This window comes from Pteronotus mesoamericanus, unplaced genomic scaffold (genome assembly GCF_021234165.1).
Source record: "Pteronotus mesoamericanus isolate MK-2021 breed Mesoamerican mustached bat unplaced genomic scaffold, CSHL_Meso_final scaffold_85, whole genome shotgun sequence".
Taxonomy (NCBI): Eukaryota; Metazoa; Chordata; class Mammalia; order Chiroptera; family Mormoopidae; genus Pteronotus; species Pteronotus mesoamericanus.
The window spans coordinates 42,186,938-42,209,555 of record NW_026555329.1 but is presented as its reverse complement, the minus strand read 5'-3'; the positions used below and the strand labels follow the sequence as shown (position 1 = coordinate 42,209,555).

The window sequence follows — 22,618 nt, the reverse complement described above, 5'->3', positions numbered from 1 at the left end:
ATCTTTAACCAGCCCTTGGATTCAGCATTAGAATAAACTGAATCGTGAAAAATCCAAAAGCAAAACATAACTCTGAATTTTTTATTAATGCAGAATATCTGTAAACATTTTCCTAAACCAGGAACTCATATTCAGAAGTGAGTTCATTTTTTACATGATTAATGGAGATGATTTGCCAAGTGGTGAAATATTCAGTGCTAAGATAAACAGTCATCATTTCTTTTCTCAATTTATGAATCATACTGGATATAACTATAATAACAGTTTTGTCTTCCATGAGAAGATTTTTGTTGATCTGTTTTCATTTTTAACAAAATGAAAAGAATTATTTAATTTCAACTTTATTTGGTTGTTGATAACTTGCTTAACTGTGCTGCTTGGAATTATGTACCATATCTTTTCTTCTTAAATAACAATTTTTTTTTTTTTTTTTTTTTTTTTAGTTTATAACTTAATCACTTCATATAGTCTCTGCTTAAACTGTTGTTAATTCTGAGTTTTTAAATTGTGGTTAGAGTTAGTGCTTAACAAATAAGCAGTTATTACAGTATCTGGAGCTGCAAAGTAAAATAAGTATGTGCTTCTACATGGCTTTTCTTGTTTTCTTTAAGAACACATTAGATTTTTTTATCATGTTCTTAATTGGAGAACTGGAAATTTTCTATCTCATTAATGTAAGCTATTGAGAACTAGGAAATCAGGATATAGAGTAGAAAAGATTTGAATAGGATTATTTTTCTAGCTTCTCTGTTCTGTGTCCTGTAGTCCATTCATAAAAACCAAGGCCTTAATGTATATCTGGTTACCTTTAGGAGAGACACTGATGCTACTTGGCATTGAGCCTGGGCAGCCCATTTGGGATTCCAAATGGAGAGAATACCTCGTTCACCCACCACTTCTTAGATGATGTTTTCCCGTAGGTGCCTGTGGCAGACAAGCACAACAAAGCCTCCATGAGATGCCCATGAAACAGTCTCTGTGGCATCTCTGATTGTTTGTTCTTCACCCAGGTTGCTGGTAAGAGAATTGTTTATGGAGCATTTCAATGATGGAATGTGATTTAATAAAACAGCTCAAGTTCATCTCTACCTAACAGAGCTTTGTAACCTCAGGAGTGATGGCAACCACAATCTCTTATTTATATGCCTGTATGTCTTCTAGAATGTGAAATTATCACCTATTTGGGTTGGGGGGGTGCACTGTTTTATAGCATATGCACATTTCAACCCTCCCCTCTCGTCCACCCCCACAAACATAGCCCTGGGAGTTTCTCTGGAGGCTTCAGGGTCTGGATGTGCTCATCTCTGAGCATGTGGTTATGGTGGAGGTGGTCTTCTACAAATAGGCTTCGTGTGAACCTTTATCACAATACCACTTCACCAAAGCTATTTTTAAGTGCCTAGATAAGAAGAATATTCAGTTCAAACCCACAAAGGTTGAGGAAAAAAAGGTGTTAGTGGAAGAGCTGTGTCCTGAGTACTTGCCTTTGCACTTCTATTCTGCAATTCTGTCCAGAGCACTGTTACCACCTGTGAGAGCTAATCAAGGACAAAACATAAGAAATATTATCCTTCTTAACATTTATATTACTAACTGTTGGGTAATCTTTTATTTACCCTCAATTTCATTTTTATGTGAAAATAGTGAAAATAGTTGTATTAAGGGGTAGTCATTAAAGATAGGCATAGACAAGTAATAATAAGTAATTGGCAAGGAAAACAGAAGGAAAAAGAAAAATTCAGTAGCCCCTCATTTTATCTGTTATGGATTTTTTATACTCTAATTCCTTTATTTTAATTTTTTTAACTTTTTATTTATTGATTTTAGAGATGGAAAGGGAGGAGGAGAGGAGCAGGGAAGGAGAGGAGAGGAGAGGAGAAAGAAACATTGATTTGTTCCACTTGTTTATGCATTCATTGGTTGACTCTTGTAAGTGTCCTGAACAGAGATGGAACCTGCAACCTTGGCGTATTGGGATAATGCTCTCAACTAAGTGACCAGCCTCTAATTCCTTTATTTTATAGATAGGAAAAGTTATACCCACAGAAATCAAAATGACTTGTCCAAGTTCAATTTAGTTGAAGTTATAACCCAGATTTCCTGACTCTATATTTAATACTGTTTAGAGTATGCTACACTGACTTCCCCAGGTTTGAAAAAGAGGATACTATAATTTTATCATAGAAATGAGTTAACTTCTGAGGCTAATGGCACAGAATGGTGGAGAAGATCTGAATAAAATACTTGTAGAAAATGTGGTAGGTACAAATGAGAGTTTATTCCCAAATGCATCTGTAAGTGTAGTGTATGGTTACTGAGAGAGTTTTTCCAGGACCACTACTGTACCACTGAGCTCCATACTGTGTAACAAATCACCCCAAAATCGAGTTGATTAAAACAAGTCATTTATTATAAATATTTCACAGGAGTTAATCATTAGAATCATACTTAGCAGATATTTGTACTTGTACCACTAAACTTTCCAGTAGACTCTGAGGTCTATTTAATTAACTTTGTATATCTCTTTTTAAATTTTTTAAAAATTTTTTAAATTTTATTTTTCAAGTACAGTTAACATTCGATTATTTTGTATTAGTTTCAGGTGAATAGCACAGTGGTTAGATAGTCATAAACTTTACAAAGCAATTCCCTATGCTGCACTTTTACATCCCTATGATTATTTTATCACTACCGATTGGTACTTCTTCATTCCATCACCATATATTTCTTAAAATGATACAATGTTCCTTCTTAATTTTAAAGACTGTCTTTAAAAAGGAGAGAGGAATGTTTGGTAAGATTCACCTGTGAAGTCATCTGGTCCAGGGCTTTTATGTGTTGGGAGTTTTTTGATTACTGCTTCAATTTCATTGGTTGTTATGGGTCTGTTCAGGTTTTCTGCTGCTTCTTGATTTAATTTTGGAAGATTGTTTCTAGAAATTTATCCATTTTGTCCAGGTTGTCCATTTCTTGGCATATAGTTGCTCGCAGTAATTTCTTACAGTCTTTTGTATTTCTGTGGTATCAGTTGTTAACTTCTCTTTCAATTCTAATTGTATTTACTTGGGTCCTCTTTTTCTCTTGATGAGTCTGGTTAAAGGTTTGTCAATTTTGTTTATCTTTTCGAAGAACCAGCTCCTGGATTCACTGATTTTGTGAATTTTTTAAAATCTCTTTGTCATATAATTCTGTCCCGATCTTGATTCCTTCTACCTGCTCTGGGCTTTGTTGTTGTTCCTCTAGTTCTTTTAGATGCAGTGTTAGGTTGTTTATTTGAGATTTTTCTATCTTCTTTGGGTTGGCCTGTATTGCTATGGACGTCACTCTAGGACTGCCTTTGCTCTGTCTTACAGGTTTGGGTTGTTGTGTGTTCATTTTCATTTGTTTCCAGGTACTTTTTTGATTTGTTCCTTGATCACATTTTTAACCCATTTATTATTTAATAACATATTAATCAGTCTCTATGTATTTGAATGTTTAAGTTTTTTCCTTGAGGTTGTTTTCTAGTTTCAAGCTGTTGTGATCCAAGAAAATGCCTGATATGATTTCAGTTTTCTTGAATTTGTTGAGGCTTGTTTTGTGTCCTACCATGTGATCTATCTTTGAAAGTGATCAATGTGCATTTGAAAAGAATGGACTTACTGCTTTTGGGAGGTGAAATGCTCTGTAAATATTAATTAAGTCCATTTGATCTAGGGTTTCATTCAATGCCACAATATCCTTGTTGATTTTTTATTTGGAATATCTACCCATTGTTGACAGTGGAATGTTAAAATCCCCTATGATGACAGTATTGCTGTTGATTTCTTTGTTAAAGTCCTCCAAGATTTTCCTTATATATTTAGGTTCTCCTATATTGGCTGCATATATGTTTACAAGGGTTATATCCTCTTGTTGGACACGTCCTTTAAGTATTATGTGGTGACCTTCTTTGTCCTTTGGTGTGGCCCTTGTTTTGTAGTCTGTTTTCTCTGATACAAGTATTGCTACCCCAGCTTTTTTTTATGTTCAGTTGCTTGGAATATTTTTTCTCTCCCTTAACTTTCACCCTGTGTAGCTCTTTTGTTCTGAGGTGAGTCTCTTAAGACACCATATATATGGGTTGTGTTTTCTTATCCATTTAGTTTTCCTATGTCTTTTGATTGGCACATTTAATCCATTTACATTTAAGGTTATTCTTGAAGGGTATTTATTCATTGTCATTTTTGCCCTTTGTGCTTGTCTTCCTCTCACTATCTTTTTCTTCGTCGTCTTGTTTTTTTAATATATTTTATTGATTATAATAATACAGTTGTCCCATTTTTTCTCCCCTATATTTCGCTCCACCCTGCACTACCCCTCCCACCAGCATTCCCTCTCCTCCTTAATTCATGTCCATTGGTCGTACATACAAGTTCTTTGGCTTCTCCATTTCCTATACTATTCTGAACCTTCCCTGACTATTTTGTACCTACCAGTTATGCTTCTTATTCCCTGTACCTTTTCTCCCATTCTCCTCCCCCCGCCCTCTTCTGGTCTCCATTTCCGTGATTTTGTTCCTGTTCTAGTTGTTTGCTTAGTTTGCACTTGTTTTTGTTTTCTTTTTTTAGGTTCAGTTGTTGATAGTTGTGAGTTTATTGTCATTTTACTGTTCACAGTTTTTGATCTTCTTTTTCTTAGATAAGTCCCTTTAACATTTCATATAATAAGGACTTTGTGATGACAAACTACTTTGACTTGACCTTCTCTGGGAAGCAGTTTATCTGCCCTTCGATTCTAAATGGTAGCTTTGCTGGATAGAGTAACCTTGGATGTAGGGCCTTGCCTTTCATGACTTTGATACTTCTTTTCCAGCCCCTTCTTGCCTGCAAGGTGTCTTCTGAGAAATCAGCTTACAGTCTTATGGGAACTCCTTTGTAGGTAAACATCTCCTTTTTTTTCTTGCTGCTTTTAAGATTCTCTCCTTATTTTAATCTTGGGTAATGTAATTATGATGTACCTTGGTGTGTGCTTCCTTGGGTCCAACTTCCTTGGGACTCTCGGAGTTTCCTGGATCTCCTGGAAGTCTTATTTCCTTGGCCAGATTGGGGAAGTTCTTGTTCATGGTTTTTTGAAATAAGTGTTCAATTTCTTGCTCTTCCTCTTCTCCTTCTGGCACCCCTATGATTTGGATGTTGGAACGTTTCAAGTTGTCCCAGAGATTCTTAAGCCTCAGCTCATTTTTTTGAATTCTTGTTTCTTCATTCTGTTTTGGTCGAATGTGTATCTCTTCCTTCTGCTTCAAATTGTTGATGTGAGTCCCGGTTTCCTTCCCTTTACTGTTGGTTCCCTGTATATTTTTCTTTATTTCACTTTGCATAGCCTTCACTTCTTCCTCTTTTGTGTCCCTACTCAACAATTTCTGTGAGCATCCTTACTACCAGTGCTTTGAACTGTGCATCCGATAGGTTGGCTATCCATCACTTAGTTCTATTTTTGGAGCTTTGATATGTTCTTTCATTTGGGCCATATTTCTTTGTCTCAGGGCATCTGTTATGTTGGGAGGGACAGAGCCTTAGGTATTTGCCAGAGTGGGGCAACCCCTGTGTCTGCATTGTGGCACCGTATGTGGGGGAAGGTCTGAGAGGGAACTATGCCACTTGCTTGGCTTTTGGCTGGCTTTCATTCACTTCCCCTGCTACCCACAAGCAAATTGGGCCCTTCTAGTGCTGATTCCCAGGTGGGTGGGTTTATGTACATTCTAGACTCCTGTGGGTCTCTCCACTGAACTCTCCTGTGAGGCTGGGAATTTCTCCCATTGCCGCAACCCCAACAGGTTTTTACAGTCAAAGATTTTTAGGCTTTCTTTTCTCTCACTAGAACCCTGGATTGTGTGGTCTGTCTCTCTTACTGACTGTTCCTCCTGGTTTATCCGCATGCAGATGTGGGACTACCAGGTCTTCCAGCTCTGCCTTGTCTGCCTGGTCGTCCACACGCCATCTTGCTGCATGTTCTCTCTGCCCGGCTGCACGTCTCCTCCCCTCTTACTGGTCTGGATGGTCTTCCATACAGTTCAGTTTTCTGGCTGTTCTGGTTATATTTCATTTTTAAATTTGTTGTTGTCATTCTTTTGGTTGTGCGAGGAAGCAAAGTGTATCTACCTATGCTTCCATCTTGGCCTGAAGTCTCTTTTTCTTTATCTTCTTAAAGCAATCCCTTTAGCATCTCTTGAAATACTGGTTTGATGGAGATGTACTCTTTTAGTTTTCATTTGTCTGAGAAGCTCTTTATTTCATCTTCCATTTTAAATGAGAGCTTTGCTGGATAAAGCAGTCTTGGTTTTAAGTCTTTGCTTTTCATTACTTGGAATATTACTTGCCTTCCCTTCTTGCTTGTAGTGTTTCTGTAGAGAAATCAGCTGATAGCCTTTTGGAGCTCCCTTGTATATTACTGGCTGTTTCTCCATTGCTGCCTTTGAGATTCTCTCTTTGTCTTTAAATTTTGCTGTTACAATTATGATGTGTCTTGAATGGTCCTGTTTAGGTTCATCTTGGAAGTTCATGGGCCCTCCATTCATCCTGAACTTGAGTGACTTTTTCCTCACCAAGTTAAGGAAGTTTTCTGTCATAATGTTTTCAAACAGGATATTTATCCCTTTCTCCTTTTCTTTTCCTTCTTGTTTATGTTGTCCTATAGCTCCCTGAGACTGTCTTCATTCTTTTTGAGTCTCTTTTTGTTTTGTTGTTTTGACTGTGTGTGTTTTTTCTACTTTGTTTTCCAGCACACTGATTTGGTCCTCTGCTTTATACAACCTGCTTTTAATTCTTTCCAGTTTATTCTTCATTTCAGATATTTTATTCTTCATTTCCTCCTGATTCTTATTCACAACTTCTATGTCCTTTTTCATGCTGATATAGTTCCCAGTAGGTTCCTTAAATTTCTCACTGAGTTCATTTATGATACTTATAACCATTATTTTGAACTCTGTGTCGGATGAATTGCTTGCCTCAATTTCATTTAGCACTCTTGTAATTCCTTCTTTCCTTTCAATTGGGGGTTGTTTCTTTGTCTCCCCATTTTAGGTGACTTTTTTTTTCTACATATTATATTGATCTGCTGTGACTTCCTGTTTTGTGGGGTGGCCTTCTGTGGTAGGAATCCTATGGGACTAGGTGCTCCTATGTCTTGATCTCCTATGCTGAAGAACTAAAACCTATCCTTCTAAGACTATTCCAAAAAATTCAAGAGGAGAGAAGACTCCTAAACTCGTTTCACAAGGCCAGTATTATCCTAATTCTAAAACCAGGTAATGACATGATAAAGAAAGAAAATTACAGGCTAATATCTCTGATGAACGTAGATGCTAAAATCCTCAACAAAATAGTAGCAAACTGGATCCAGCAATATATTAAAAAGATCACATACCATAATCAAGTGGGATTTATGATAGGGATGCAAGGATGGGACAGTGTTTGCATATCAATAAGTGCAATACATCACAGAAACCAAAGGAAGGACAAAAATCACATCACATGATCATATCATTAGATGCTGAAAAAGCATTTGATAAAATCCAGCGCCCACTTATGATGAAAACATTCAGTGAAGTGGGAATAGAGGGAGCATACCTAAACATAATAAGGGTAATATACAAAAACCTATTGCCAATATCATACTCAATGGGCAAAAATTAAAGGGGTTTTCTTAAGATGAGAAACAAGACAAGAGTGTCCACTTTCACCACTCTTGTTCAGCATAGTATTGGAAGGCCTAGCCACAATGGTCAGACAAGAAGAAGAAATAAAAGGCATCCAAACTGGAAAGGAGGAAGTTAAACTGTCTTAATATGCAGGCAACATAATAGTGTACATAGAAAACCCTATAGGCTCCACCAAAAAACTATTTGACCTAATAAGAGAATTTCACAAAGTAGTGGAATACAAAGTCAGTATTCAGAAATTGATGGCATTTTTGTACACCAACAATGAGCTATCAGAAAGGGAAACTTAAAAAAAAAAACCCATTTACCATAGCAACAACAAAAATAGAAATAAATTTAACCAAGGCAAAAGACCTGTACTTGGAGAACTATGGAACACTGAAGAAAGAAATTGAAGAACATACAAATAAATGGAAGCATATACTGTGTTCATGGATTGGAAGAATTAATATCATTAAAATGTCCGTACTACCCAAAACAATCTATAGATTCAGCACAATCCCTGTGAAGATTTCAATGACGTGTTTCACAGATCTAGAACAAATACTTCAAAAATGTATACGGAACCAAGAGACCCTAGGTAGCCTCAGCAATCTTGAGAAAGAAGAACAGAGTAGGAGTGATTACAATACCTGATATCAAATAATACAAAGGGCACTGTAATCAAAACAGCCTGGTACTGGCATGAGAACAAGCACCTAGATTTGTGGAACAGAATAGAGAGCCCAGAAGTAAACCCGTTTCTATGGCCAATTAATATTTGATAAAGGGGGCATGAGCATACAATGAGAGTAAAGATAGCCTCTTTTGTAAATTGTGTTCGGAGAACTGGACTGGTACGTGGAAAAAAATGAAACTAGACCACGAACTCACACCATACACCAGAATAAATTCGAAATGGATAAAAGACTTAAATATAAGTCATGATACCATAAAAATCCTAGTAGAAAACAGGCAGTCAAAATTCAGATATCTCACATAATAATATTTTTGCCAATATATCTCCTAGGGCAAAGGAAGTAAAGGGAAAAATGAAAAAATGGAACCACGTGAAATTAAAAAGCTTCTGCATGGCCAAAGAAATCATCATCAAATTGGAAAGGGAACCAACTATATGGGCGAGCATATTTGCCATGATATGTTGGACTGGGATTTAATCTCCAAAATATATAAAGAACTCATATGATTCAATACCAGGAAGACAAACAATACAATTAAAAAATGGTCAAAGAACCTCAATAGACACTTCTCCAAAGAGGACATATATATATATAACCCATAGATAAATGAAAAATTGCTTGACATCACTCGTCATGAGAGAGATGCACAATGAGATACCACTTTACACCTGCCAAAATGGCTATTATTAATAAATGAACAAACAATAGGTGCTGGCGAGGTTAGAGAAAAGAGCACTGTTGGGAATGCAGACTGGTGCAGCCACTGTGGAAAGCAGTAGGGAATTTCCTCAAAAGACTAAGAATGGAACTGCCTTTTGACCCAGCAACTCCACTGCTGGAATTACACCCTAAGAATCCTGAATCACCAATTCGAAAGAACTTATGCATACCTATGTTTATAACAGTGCTATTTACAATAGCCAAAAGTTGAAAAACGTAAGTGCCCATCAGTAGATGAGTGGATCAAAAAACTGTGATATATTTACACAAGAGAATACTACACAACAGAAAGAAAAGAGTCCTACTTTTTGTGACAGCATGGGTGGAACTCAGGACTAACATGCTAAACGAAATAAGCCAGGGGGTAAAGGACAGATAGCATATGCCTTGACTTATAAGAGTAATCTAATGAACAAAGTAAACTAATCAGCCAGATAGAACCAGAGCCATAGATTAACAGAATAGACTGACAGCGGTAAGAGGGGAAGGGAGTACTATTTGAAAGAAGATGAAGGGATTAGTCAAGGAACATGTATGAAGGATCCATGGATATGGAACGGGGTGGAGGTTGTGGAAATAGGGGCGGGCTGGGGGGCAGAAATAACAGAACAAGTGTAAAACATAAAAATTAAAAAATAAAAAGTAGAGGGGAATGTTTCCTCTTTATTTCACTTAAGAAATGATAGTTTTATCATAATGTTATCTATATTTATGCACCTATTTCCCCTTTTAAATCTTTAAGTAAAATGCTTATTAAATGTTAAATACTATATTCATAGTAAATAAAAGTAAAAACTTTGACATTTATAAAATAACCTTCTTTGTTACTTTTATATCACTGTAATTCCCTAATTATGAAAAAAAAACTAGGACATTTTTAAGAAATTATTACTCTTATTAGTTTACATTGGGTTTTCACGGGATTTAACTATGTCACTGTGTCCCATCTGACCATTCATGCTGCTCTTATTGTAAGTTTTGCTAGTTGTTTTTAATAGAAATTTTCAAGTGTAGATTTCCAGATATCCTTTTCTGGTAGTGATTATTGTCAAGAAGGTATGTTTATCTGTGTCCCTTAGATTTCTAAAATGGGTCCATCCAAAATTCAGAGTGGATGTGTCCTTTCCTTTGTGTGCTGCTCTTTGCTCTTGTTAATGGTGAATCTTATATCCCTTTTGTTTGCAGTGTCACAGTTTGAAACTGAATTCTACATCAGTGGTCTTGCACCTCTCTGTGATCAGCTTGTTGTACTTTCCTACGTAAAGGAGGTTTCAGAAAAAACGGTAATTTATTTCACCACAAATATAAAGGGAAGTGTGGGTTCATTTTCAGCCTTATACCCAGATCAGGTTGCCTATGAAAGGGCTCTGCCGTGGTCTGAGCAGAACTCCTGAGGTATGAAATAAGGTCAGCAGAGATTACCCTGTACACCTAACGTACTCACCTTTCATAAGCTCCACTCATTGCCTGCCTTTGTTCCTTTTGCTGAGCATAGGGGAGTCATTTTTTCCTGTCTCTCTTGGTATTTTAATAGAAAGGAATGAAGGATTCCTCTTGCTGAATGGCAGAGAAACTAAGCTGACACTTGTGCATTACCAGAAATGACAGCAATGAAGTTGACCTGCTGCAACAGCGTGGCCCCTGTGGTCAGAGGGAATTATGGAAAGGGCAGTTGGTTATTTCCTGTGGTCCAGACATATTCGTTTACTTCCCAGTGGCTCAGTGATTCTGAGAAGCATAATTCTTGCTTTTAAATACCATAAATTGTTGTTAACTCTCAGTTATCAATGCAAATGATGGTATGAAGTATATGGCTAATAAGAAACCATAGGAAATCTAAATTTTGTTATACATGGCTTTGGAATGATGCCTGTATATAGATGGTCCAGCGGAGGGACATGTACACTCAGCCTCCGTTTGAAACCTAGGTCAGCCCCATTCACAGTGAGTATTTATTGTCTTGAGTCCAGGGGTCCTCTCAGGAAGGAGATCAGGTAGCTTCAAGGCATAAACAAGGAGAGTTTATTGTAAAGGATTTTCTTTTCATCCTGTATATAAAAGAAATTGCAATTGATTGTCTATCCCTTTACAGTAAGTAGACCCTCCTTTTCTGTATCCTCTCCTTTTTTACCCCCTTTTTCAAATGCCAAGGAATAAAATAGAGAGAAAAACCCTGGGAGCCCCAGTTTTGAAGTGGTAGCTGCTCTTAAGCATTTCTCTGAGCTAGCACTTCCATCAGGACAGCATCACTATAGTAACCTGAAGCTCTGGGTACCCATGTTGCTAGGCAATGGGGTGCTATAGAATTAAGTGAACACTCAAACCTGCTAAAATCAATAGGGCTGGCTTCTAGCTCTGTTGCAGGACATCAGTTTATTAATTATTTTTGAAAATAAAGAAAAGCGGTGGCTCCTGAGGGAGTCAATATGGTACTTTTTGATGAGGAATGTGGGGAGAATTGAGAATGTGATTGAAGGACATAAGAAAAGAAGCAGTGAAATGAAAAAGGGAAAGTCTAATAAACAATTGACAAAAAAAAAAAAAGAGAGAGAGGAAACCTTTGTTAATAAAAGAGGGTCTAGGAAAGAAGTAAAAACCAAGAAAGGCCAACCTCATAGAGCAAATTAGAAAATGAAACTTTTTCAGAGAACGAAGTGAGTGTTGTGCAGATGAATTAAAAATGTGTGTCATTATATTCATTTCACGTAACACCAAAGTACACCTTAAATCTTTAAACACAGAATAAACTGATGAAATTAAGACAAAAGCCAACCACACCCCCCACCTTTTTGTTCCATGTCAAAAAGATAGCTTAACTGCAACATTAAAATTTGTTTTTATGTGACTCATAATAGTATCTCCCAACATATCTTTCCAGTTATACCTTCTACATGTGTGCATTTTCCCACACAGTTGCAGTCATAGTTACGCACTATCCTGCATTGCTGTATTTTTTGGAGCCTTATTCCATTCTCTCCCTATGACTGTGTAGTCTCCCATCATTATCACTTAATGGTGGTTGTGTACTATTTCATCTGGTTGATATAGCCTAATGTGTTAAGCTGTTCCCCTGCTGTTGTGTTTTTTTTTCCTTCATTAATAAAGCACATGTGTGTTAAGAATTGTGCTAAGCATTGGGAATCAGACATCAACAAGGTCAAATTCCTGCTCCTAGGAATTCACAGATAAGCAGGGCTTGTTTGGCCAGTGAACAAAGGTTGTCAAACAATGAGATGAACCACATTGTTGATGGTTTTCTTACACATATAAAGGGGCTCTTCATGTGGTCCAGCAAAGCAGTTTTCTTTTAATATTATTTAGTTCAATATTTTTTCTTTTTTATTTTTGTCTCTGTTATAGCAGTTAATTTTTTAAGTAGTCAGATCTTTCTATTTTTCCTTCATTTTTCTTTTCAAAATTGAGGTAGTTCTATTTCTCCATAGTTCTGAAAATTAGGCTCTGTATTTACTCTTTTTCTTTTCTCTACTAATCGATCTTTCATAGTTGCTACTTTTATTTTTGGATGTTTTCAATGTATGAAGTGTGAAGCTAATGTAATTGCTCCTCAGTTAACCTAACAAAATTGATCAAATCAATGTTTGGGGCTTACTGTTTACCTAGGGAACTTGAGAGTTGGGGGTAGCTCTGGACTTCTTTCACTCTGTTTCACTCATCTGTGTTGTCGGGACCAGTGTCTCACTGCTTCAGTCCTGTTGCTTTGGAAAACAGTGAAGTGAATATTTTATGGCTGGGTGCTGAATGCCCAAAAAGCATGAGCTTTAAAATAAAACAAACTTGATTTGGAATCCAAGGTTTACTATAAGTCCCAGTTTTCCCACACATCCTAGTTTCACCATTTACTTATGTAACTTTGACCATAGTAAACTTTTTGATCCTCAGTTCCTTCATCTGTAAAACTAGGAACAATAAAACTTAATGAAGGGGTAATTTAAGAACTCCATGAGAATAATCATTGTATAATCACATTAGGTTAGTGGAGCTGTCAGAGGCCCTCAGTAAATCATCTTTTCCCCTTCTATCTTGATCTAGAACTACACTATCCAAAAGTGTAGTCACTAATCATATGTTTAATTTAAATTAATTTAAAACTAAATTTAAATTAAAATGAAATAGAATTTAAAACTCATTTTCTCAGTCGCCATAGTCACATTTCTAGGTGTTCAGTAGGTACTTATGTCTCATATCTATCACATTAAGCTGTGCAGAGAGAGAACATTTCCATCATCTTAGCAAGTTCTTCTTTAGACATAACTCTTAATATCTGGCTTTTTAGCAGTGGTGTGGATAATGGAGTCAGTTGTAATATTGTTTTTACTTTTCTCACATTTGTGAGGAGGAGGTATAACAAGTTATCTAAGGCTGTGGTAGCTGTGGAGTTGAATGGGCTGCAGTAGGGGGCTGCGGGCAAGACACAGTAGTACCTGTTGTCTGTGGTGTTTAGAAGGGCTTACATCTGCTGAAATTATAAAACGAAGGCATTTAATTATGTCTAACTAAACTTATTTTGTGTAATTTATAGAAATGTAATTAAAATGAGCCTTTTCCTTCTCTTTTTTGCCCTAGGAAAGAGAATACTGTGCCAGACCCAGGTTGGATATTATTCAGCCACTTTCCGAGACTTGTGAAGAGATCTCTTCTGATGCTCTGACAGTGAGAGGCTTTCAGGAAAATGAATGTAGAGATTATCACTTAGGTGAGAGAGATCGAGGATCTAACTTACGTTATTTCTTACATTTATATTTTTCCCCCTTCCACTCAAGTAGCACAAATAGGAATTTAAATTGAGGTACTGAAAGGATCTTAGAGAATATCCTGTCAGGCCTCTTAGGTTGCGAATGTGGGCATTGAGGCTGAGAGATACTGTAGAACTTGCTTGAGTTCCAACAGCAGAAGGGAGGGGAAAAGATGGGGCCAGGACCGAGGTGGATAGGCTCGGTGGTCTTTGTTTTTATACTTGGTCTATTGTCTTAACTAATGTGACGCCTAACTTACATTGATGTCAAGCAGCATGGTTCTAATCTCTCCCAACTTCATGTCCCTAGACTAATATGCTGTGGGATGATAGAGAAGTTATCTTTCTATTACTGACCAAATGCCCAAAGCCTAGAGGAGTGCTTGGCACATACTAGACATTCACTGAATATTTGTTTTGCGCATGGATGAATCTACTGAATCACTGCTCAGAAATAAAGGGAAAGCCATTCCTGTTAGTCATACCAGGGGCACCTGTGTTTGGGTGTTATCACTTCATTGAAAAACACATTGATGAAAATAGAGCAGTTTGAGCTTTTTCGAAATTCTTTCTTTTAAAAACAATTGACTTTTTTTTTTTGCCGATATTTTCAGTTCTCTTTTTACCCAAAAGAAATGAAGAAAGGTTCTATACATGTTTAAACGTTCTTATATGAAGCACCTAATCAGCTGAGAAATGTGAGAATACTATATTCTGGACTTGGCAAAAAGCACACATGATTCACAACTGAAAATGTCCAATCTAGGTATTTTGCTCAGAGCAAACTCTGCTGCACACCTAGACACCCTTCAGAACAGGTTTTATAATTGAATTCTGCAGGAGACCCTCACAATTGGCATTGTGCACAACATGCTGAAATGACAGATTATATCCCCAGGGCTTGGGGCGTCTGTCATTTATGCTTTAGATGGCCTTGACCTTGATGAGGAGGCAACATTTATCGCAGATTGTGGGGTATGATTGTTCTGTAAAAATAGAACAATGTTGTAAATGGCCATAAATAAAGTTTATATATAGTGCATGAATTCTAATATGTGGTAGACATGGAGAATTTCATATACCTATCTTTCATCTGGGGACAGAATGTTAATTTATTAAACACAGAATTTTAAACCCACCTTATTTTTAAAAAAATTTTTGGTATTCCCTTCTTTCCTCCCTCCCTCCCTTTCTTTTTCCTCCTCTTTTTTCTTCCAAATAATTTTACAGTTAAATACTTTTTAAAGCACTGGAGTATATTCTGTCATTCTCTACCATGTCCTTCATCTACCTTCAAACAAAGCTAAACACAGTTATTCCAAACATGTAAGTTTTCTGTTCACTCTTAATATGTTGGGTTGTCTAAACAAGTCCCCTGAAACCACTGCCAACGTTTCTTCTCTTGAGTAACCTGAGATGTTCTTCTCTTGTCTCAACTATAGAGTACTCTGAAGGGGAATCACTCTTTTACATCGTGAGCCCAAGAGATGTTGTAGTAGCCAAGGAACGAGACCAAGATGACCACATTGACTGGCTCCTCGAAAAGAAGAAATATGAAGTAGTTTTGGTTTTACTTTCTTGAAAGTATTGATATGTCTGTATCGTAGAGAGGATAAAAGGTTTTGGGGATAAATGCTTCATGTAGGTGAATTAGAATGCTCTAAGCTAAAAATATGTTGGAAGCTAATAACTTTCCAATATTCTTTTTAGAAATTCGGGAGTAAAAAGATCATATAAAGATTAACTGGCTTCACTGTTGAATAGAAGAGGAGTTGTTAGCAGAGGAGGGCAGTGGGTTAGATCCAGCGTATTGAAGTATTTATTTTGTGCATTTTCAAGGAAAACAAAATAGAGCTAGTATTTCAAAATGGTCTATTTGGGATATTTTCATTAAATCATTCCTTTGATGTTTATTTTATATGTAAAAGGAAAGCTATTAAATTAGTGTTCACTTAGGATAGTTTGAACTACCTGTTCAGATGGAATGATGTTGTCCACTTCATGGAGTCTTGGTTCAGACTAATTTTAGTAGTCAATGTCTTACCATGTTTTTCTTAAAAAAAAAAACCTTTTTTTTTTTTAACTTTAATAGCCAGAAAGACATTATTGCGTTGGTTTAGTTATAGAAACTCTGTGGGTGGGCTTTTGTATTAATCATTTAAAAACAAACAACAAAAAATAGTCCATTTACACGTTGCCATGTTTGTAACCACCTGAAATGATTTGGGGAGAAATGTTTTTAATTTATGAACTATTTAGAGTCTAAGTATTGACACTAAGTTCATACCATATTGCTTTAGCTCCAGTAGTTTCTTGAAGAGATAATTCTATGTTTTAAACGTCTGCGTTGAAGTAATAATCGTAAACTTTCCAGAATAAAAATCAAATCAGAGTTTTTCAAAATCTTATTTGTAGATATACCTAAACATATGTACATAGTTTACTTTTTATGTTTCATAAAGGAAAAGTACCCCGTTGTCAACATATGTCATACAGATTTATGATGACAGGTGAATTTTTGTTGTTGTTGTTTGAAACTGGAAGATTTTGATTTATTTTGATTTCTGTCTGAAAAGTGATTCTAGTATCCTAATGTGGAAATGAATTGAAATAAGAGAAGTCTTTATTATGGTTGACTGATTTCATTTGAGTTTGAATGCAGTAAGGTGCATTCAACCATAACATTAGAAATTCCTGTGCTTGATGCAAAAACCACAGGAAAGTGCAGCTTTATTTATGTAGTCCTGAACTTTAAGCACAATAAATACAGTGTTTATAACCTCAGTGTCTTTCCCACTCTCTCCCATTTCTCTGTCTCCTTTTCTACTTCTTTTATCATGCTTGTGTAAATATAGGAAGCTTTGATGGCAGCTGAAATTAGCCAAAAGAACATTAAAAGACATAAGATTCTGGTAAGTATATAATTTTATTATTTGAAATATAACTTTACCTTTCAATAGATTATAATGAGACTGAATGAAAAAAACTGATTTCTTTCTCCCTTTTGAGAATTTGTTTCAAACTAATTCTCCAACCTGTAAGGTCAAAGTATTTCATTTTATTGAATCACTTTTGCTTGTAAACAAGAGACTTGAACATCTGCTAGGAGATAGTTTTAGGTAATTTGGAAACTGGATTTGTGAAATACACTTTAAATACAAAGCTTCCCAGTTATGTGTGGGGAAGTTTCTTTAAGTCATAGGTAAAATCACATTATCGCAAAATATCAAGAGTGGTTTCGTAAAAGTAGATTGCTTCAGTGTCTCCATAACAGACTCAATTGATTTTGTTATGGAGACTAATCTAGGACATCAAATACATTTTTATTACATTTTGACTCTGGAAAAATAGAGTGACTGAAAGCCTATTTATTTGCTAACTGACAGTGAATGTGCAGAAAGAAAGCAGAAAAGAAATCCTCTGAGTGTAAAAGGGTCCTCAGACAACATCTAGTCTAGGACTCTTACGTATAGATGAAAGCTGAAAACAGTCTGTCAGAGCTGCTTGGTTTTCAGCACAAATTCCTTCTATCTATACTTCCCCACTTTAAACGTCTCTGTAAAACTCCACATAAAAGCCTAATTCCCCAAAATGTACAAGCAAAACAATTCAGTAACTAAACAGAGAAAGAACCAGACCATCTCTTTTTTTCATTAAAAATTGTGGAGAATAAGCAGAAATTATCTAGAAATGGAGCAGAATGTGTTCCAGCCAATAGAATAGTATATGTGCAGAGAAGTGAAACTGCTTGGCCTGCTTGGTTATGTGGAGCCGTTGGGGAGTTTTTACATATGAAGAGTCCGATCATGAAGGGCCATGTGTAATTAGGGGCTTGGCTCTATTTTGCAACCTCCAGAGACAGTTTAAGCTTTCAGTGTTACATCACATTTGCTTGTTAGAAAGAATCTCTGCTGGAGATGGGGGCCAGAGGGAGGCCAGCTGAGATGGAAATGAATCAATGAGGTATAATTCCCTTCTTGGTGTGGAGGTGGAAGTGATGAGAACTGCAAAGTTGATAGGAATGGAGTGGTGAAGATAAATGGAAGACACAGTCTACTAGACTTTTGGGATTTGGTGACCGGCAGTGTGTGCACAGGGAAGTGAGAGTGAATAACATAGGCCGACTCCTAGGCTTTGGGCTTGGGCCTGTGGTAGATGGTGTTGTCATTCACTGAGAAAGATGGGGGGCGGGGGGGGGGACGGCGGGGGGGAAGGAGGAGGAAAAAGAGAAAAAAAAGAGAAGAGAGATGAGGGGAGGGGAAGGGAAGGGAGGACTGTGCAGGGAGTAGTATGGTCAGTTCTGTGGCAGGAGGGGGAGATGAATTCTGGTTTAGACACATTGAGTTTTTGCCACTTATGGAACACCCTAGATTTCTGGACTCAGAAATAGATTTGGGAGATTCATCAGCAAACAAGTGACAGTAGAATGTATGTGTTTGGGCCAATCCACACAGGGCAAGTGGCTCACATCAGAGTGCAGAGGACTGTAATTTGTCACAGTCAAAGAAGGTTGTATCATGACAGCTGAAGGAGAGAATTTCAGGGTAAAGAGATAAATGCTTAAATGGTTGAAGTTAGTGGGTTAAAAGTAAGGCAAGTTCAGCTAGTCAGTGGTACATTTGGTTTGGTAGTTATGAAAGTGACTAGTGAATTTTATGTATCCTCAACATGTTAGGAAGTGAAAGATGAATAGGCGATGATGACATAGAGTTGAATGTAGACTATTTAATTATGAAATGGAAAAGAATGAGGACTGTGGTTGGAGAATGTGACATGGGAATGTTGGTGGTGATGGTGGGTATTTTGTGTAAGACAGATACTTAACATATTTATGTTAAGGAAAAAGATATAAAATTGGATTAAAGTTCAAGGTGTACAGAGAAAGATGATGAGTGGCAGAATAAACTCCACATGAGGAAGGGGCATGGCATGAGGAGAAGGGTTGCAGAAATTGGCTCTGCAAAGGAAACATTCTCTTCTCCAAACCTGGGCAGAAAGACGCTCCATTGGTATTGTGATATGTGGTCTGTTTTCAGAGAAATACATTTAGGCATCCTTTCTTCACTCTGTAGTTCCTATAGATTTGAAATATGATTTCCTACACTGTAGTCAATAATGTGAAAATATAATAAACTAAGAACCACGGGTATTTTCCTTCATTCTTGGAATGGGCATGTCCTATGCATTGGTTATGCACATATTTTTTTCCTCCTGGAACAGTGTAATTTCATAACCAGGCAGGCAGAGAGAGAAATGAGCTCCTGCTGAGTTTGTCATCCAGGGAGAAATTCCACATAAACTTCTTTGTACATAAAGTAGAACTTAATATCCAGGTTTTTTAATATATGCTGAGGAGGTGAGCTTCTCATGAAAATACTTTTAGGTGAACGTAATATTTCATAACAAGGGTCATGAGGAGGTCAAGCAAGAGCTCCCATACCTCCGCTGCCACAGGCCATGCCAAATCCTCCAGAACCAAGGTGAATGAACGTGAATACTCCGAACTGGTCAAGTTCTGCTTTGAGGCCCAGTTTCCTCAACTGTTAACTCATGGGTTTGAATTACATATTTTTCTGAGCTCATTTCACTTTAATATTTAAAATTTCCCTTTAATATGATTTTCTGTCATTTTGTTTTTCTTACTACATTTCTTTGGAGTTGATATAGAGAAGACAGATAGCTCACATTTTACAGATGAAAGCACAAGAAAACAACTTTGTATCCTCGACAGCATGAAATCATTGGATCATGTTTCTAATAAGTGGAGATTTCTTTTGTAGAAAATCTCTCTGAAGGGGGCAGATTAGAAGGCTTTAAAATAGTAACTTTTTTTAAATTGTGAATTTGTAAATTGTGTAAATGCAAATGTATTTCAATATGATTAGGACAGAAATAAGCATAATTACAAAAATATGTTGAAGAAAAAAGAGCATAATTATATAAAGCAAACTAAGTTGTATGAATATGTTCCAATTACTAGTGCTCATAGGATCCTAAAACCATGACCTCCTCAGACACTGAGACTCAGCTTCTCTGTTGTTCCAGTTAATTATGAAATTCCTTTATTTAATTTTCTCTAGGACATTGGCTTGGCATATATAAACCACCTGGTGGAAAAAGGAGAGTATGACATAGCAGCACGGTAATAATGATATTAACTTGCTAATATAAATGGAATTGATCACTGGTAACAGTTGACATAAGCCCTTCTCTGCAACTGACAGACATTTTTAAAAACCTTTCTAATGGGTAACTTTTGGCTATTAATGGTTAACCCACAGACTGGCTTAATATTTATTATATACCTATTGACTATCTCATTTTCACCAAACAAGAATATTTTTCTCACTACTTAATGAGAAAGGTATCAAAAAACCATGAAGAGTCTGAGATTTTATCCTTTCTGTAAGCTGACAAGTTAGCCTGTCACAGTTTTAGGTGTGCCTCAGCAGTAGTATTAGCCAGAGTACCAGCACTTGTGCCAGATCCCACAGCGCCAGTGCTCACAGCACAACACGAGAATCTGGTGACCCTACACAGGCAGCGGGCTGTGCTGTAGGAGAGGGACCCTGAACTTAGGATATCTGATTCTTTTAAGCTGGCCTTCCCTTTGCTGCAGAGGAAGATGTTAACTTTTACTGTACTGGACAGAAAACAAACCTGCCCTTTGCTCTGGAGGGAAGCATTTTTGAGTCCTTAACTTTCAGGGCTCTTCACTCTAAAGCATCCTTGGGAAGGTAGTCTAGAAGAAAGATAGTCATTGCCTCTGCTCACAATTCAAGCAGAACTGTCTCTCAACAAGAGGGTGGACGTTGAATGGAAGTGATCAGACCCCAGGCTCCAGGTTTGTAGGAGTCTATGGTGAGCCAAAAACATACATGTGGTCATGTGAGTGGCTTCCCTGCAGCTGTGCAGTGCCCTCTGCCAGGGCTACATGTACATGGCAGACCAGGAAGACAGATGTCAGGCCTACTTTTTGTCCCCTGAGATTTAGGGAAATATGTTTCTTTGATGTGCAAATTAAATAAGGTTTTATTCATATGTGAACACTTCTTCAGGTTACATACTATGATAGGATTCTAATTTTATTAAGTCTGATTTTGTAGTCCATTATTTAAAGCCATTCAAGAATTGGCTAAATTTGGTACTTTTGGGTTTGATGACATTTCTTTAAGTCAAGAAAAGTCCCCAAGTCAGCAGTGCTCATACAGATAAATAGGCAACTCATCACAGGACAGTCATGGGGAAGACTCCTAATCGTAGTCTTCTGAAAACTGTGCATCTTTATAAGTATTTTTGTATTAATTTTAATTGATTTTCATCAACCTTCCATATACAATCAAGTGAGTACCAGTAATACCTTTATATTCAGTGGTATTTAAGACAGAAACATCAAAACTCTGAGATGAGAGATTTATCTAAAACACTAGGGGGAATGTATACTTATTCTGTCTCTGTTTATTATTTTACTTAAAACTTTCTTTCTCTCTGGAATGTTTTGGCTGCCAGAAAATGCCAGAGAATTCTTGGGAAAAATGCAGCACTATGGGAATATGAAGTTTATAAATTTAAAGAAATTGGACAGCTTAAGGTAAGCATTCCTTTATTTTTAACTCTTAATTTTTTTATGTACTATATTAATATAAGCATGGCTCAGAGATATTGTGGGTTAGGTTTCAGACCAGCGCAATAAAGCAAAGGCTGGTATCTCACTAAAGCAAGTCACGTGAATTTGTTTCCCAGTGCATATAAAAGTTGTTTACACTATACTGTAGTCTATTAAATGTGCAATAGCATTACGTCTAAAAAAAACGGTACACATACCTTAATTAAAAAATACTTTATTGCTAAGAAATGCTAACCATCATCTGAGTTGTTGGAAAAAAAAGGTATATTTGCTCCATACAGGGTTGCTACCAAAAAGAAAAACAAAACAAACCCCTCAATATCTATGAAGGGCTATAAAGTAAAGCACAATAAAACGAGGTAAGTCTTTATTGATATAGAAATAAAGTTAACACAATAGTCAGTTCTTTATTAGGAAGTGAATTATCTCAGCTAGGAAGAAAAATCAAATTTTTAGAAGTTAGTTTCAAAATATAAACCTGGTTTATATTTTAAATGTATAAAATATATACATATATATTACATATATTTGTGCTCACTTTCTTGTCTCCTTCCAGTTCTATGTTCAAATGAAGTTTTCATGTTCTTTTTAAGGAATGTGGAAAACAGCTATAGTCTCCTGCAAGGAGGTTATAAGGCATGAGGATTGTTTTTGGGTTTTTTTTTCAAAATTACTTAAGATTAATGCTTTTTGAAATGATATGTTACTTACTGAAAAATAGATGGAAAAATTTGACCATGTAGCTCTAACAAATAATTTTAATACTTCATTTTTTTTATCTTTCAACTTGATGCATAATATCCAAATCAATAAAGTACTCCAGTATTTGTTTAACAGTTTTTAAAAACTTTTTTGTATGAGTGGGTCTTTTCACTGTTCTCTTAGCATTATGAGTACCCTTCTAAAAATTCCCACTTACTCAGCTCCTCAGAGCCATAAATGTTTTTCTTTCCTGGGAAACACCAAGGACACTTCTCTTCGTGTTTGTTGGGCTGCTCCTGGAGGGTGTTATCAGGCCCTGGGGCCATGTTTACTCAGATGTCTCCGTAACCCAGACTTCTCTTTTGAATTCTTTATCTACACTGAAAGTGTGTGATGGCCATTTCTTCTTGTCTATAATGCTAATAAGGATCACTCAAATTAATCTGAATCCTTTTCCT

The 22,618-nt window shown here is 36.6% G+C and overlaps 1 protein-coding gene across 3 annotated transcripts in view; it reads left to right on the top strand.

The window, feature by feature from the left end:
• The window catches only part of VPS41 (VPS41 subunit of HOPS complex), a 208,942-nt gene that overhangs the window by 132,301 nt on the left and 54,023 nt on the right, over positions 1–22,618 (top strand). For all 3 annotated transcript variants that reach the window (XM_054564168.1, XM_054564169.1, XM_054564170.1), the window contains 6 exons: positions 10,264–10,361; positions 13,663–13,792; positions 15,274–15,389; positions 16,687–16,743; positions 19,912–19,973; positions 21,341–21,422. In XM_054564168.1, coding sequence (XP_054420143.1) covers positions 10,264–10,361; positions 13,663–13,792; positions 15,274–15,389; positions 16,687–16,743; positions 19,912–19,973; positions 21,341–21,422 — 545 coding nt within the window. The remainder of the gene's footprint in view (positions 1–10,263; positions 10,362–13,662; positions 13,793–15,273; positions 15,390–16,686; positions 16,744–19,911; positions 19,974–21,340; positions 21,423–22,618) is intronic.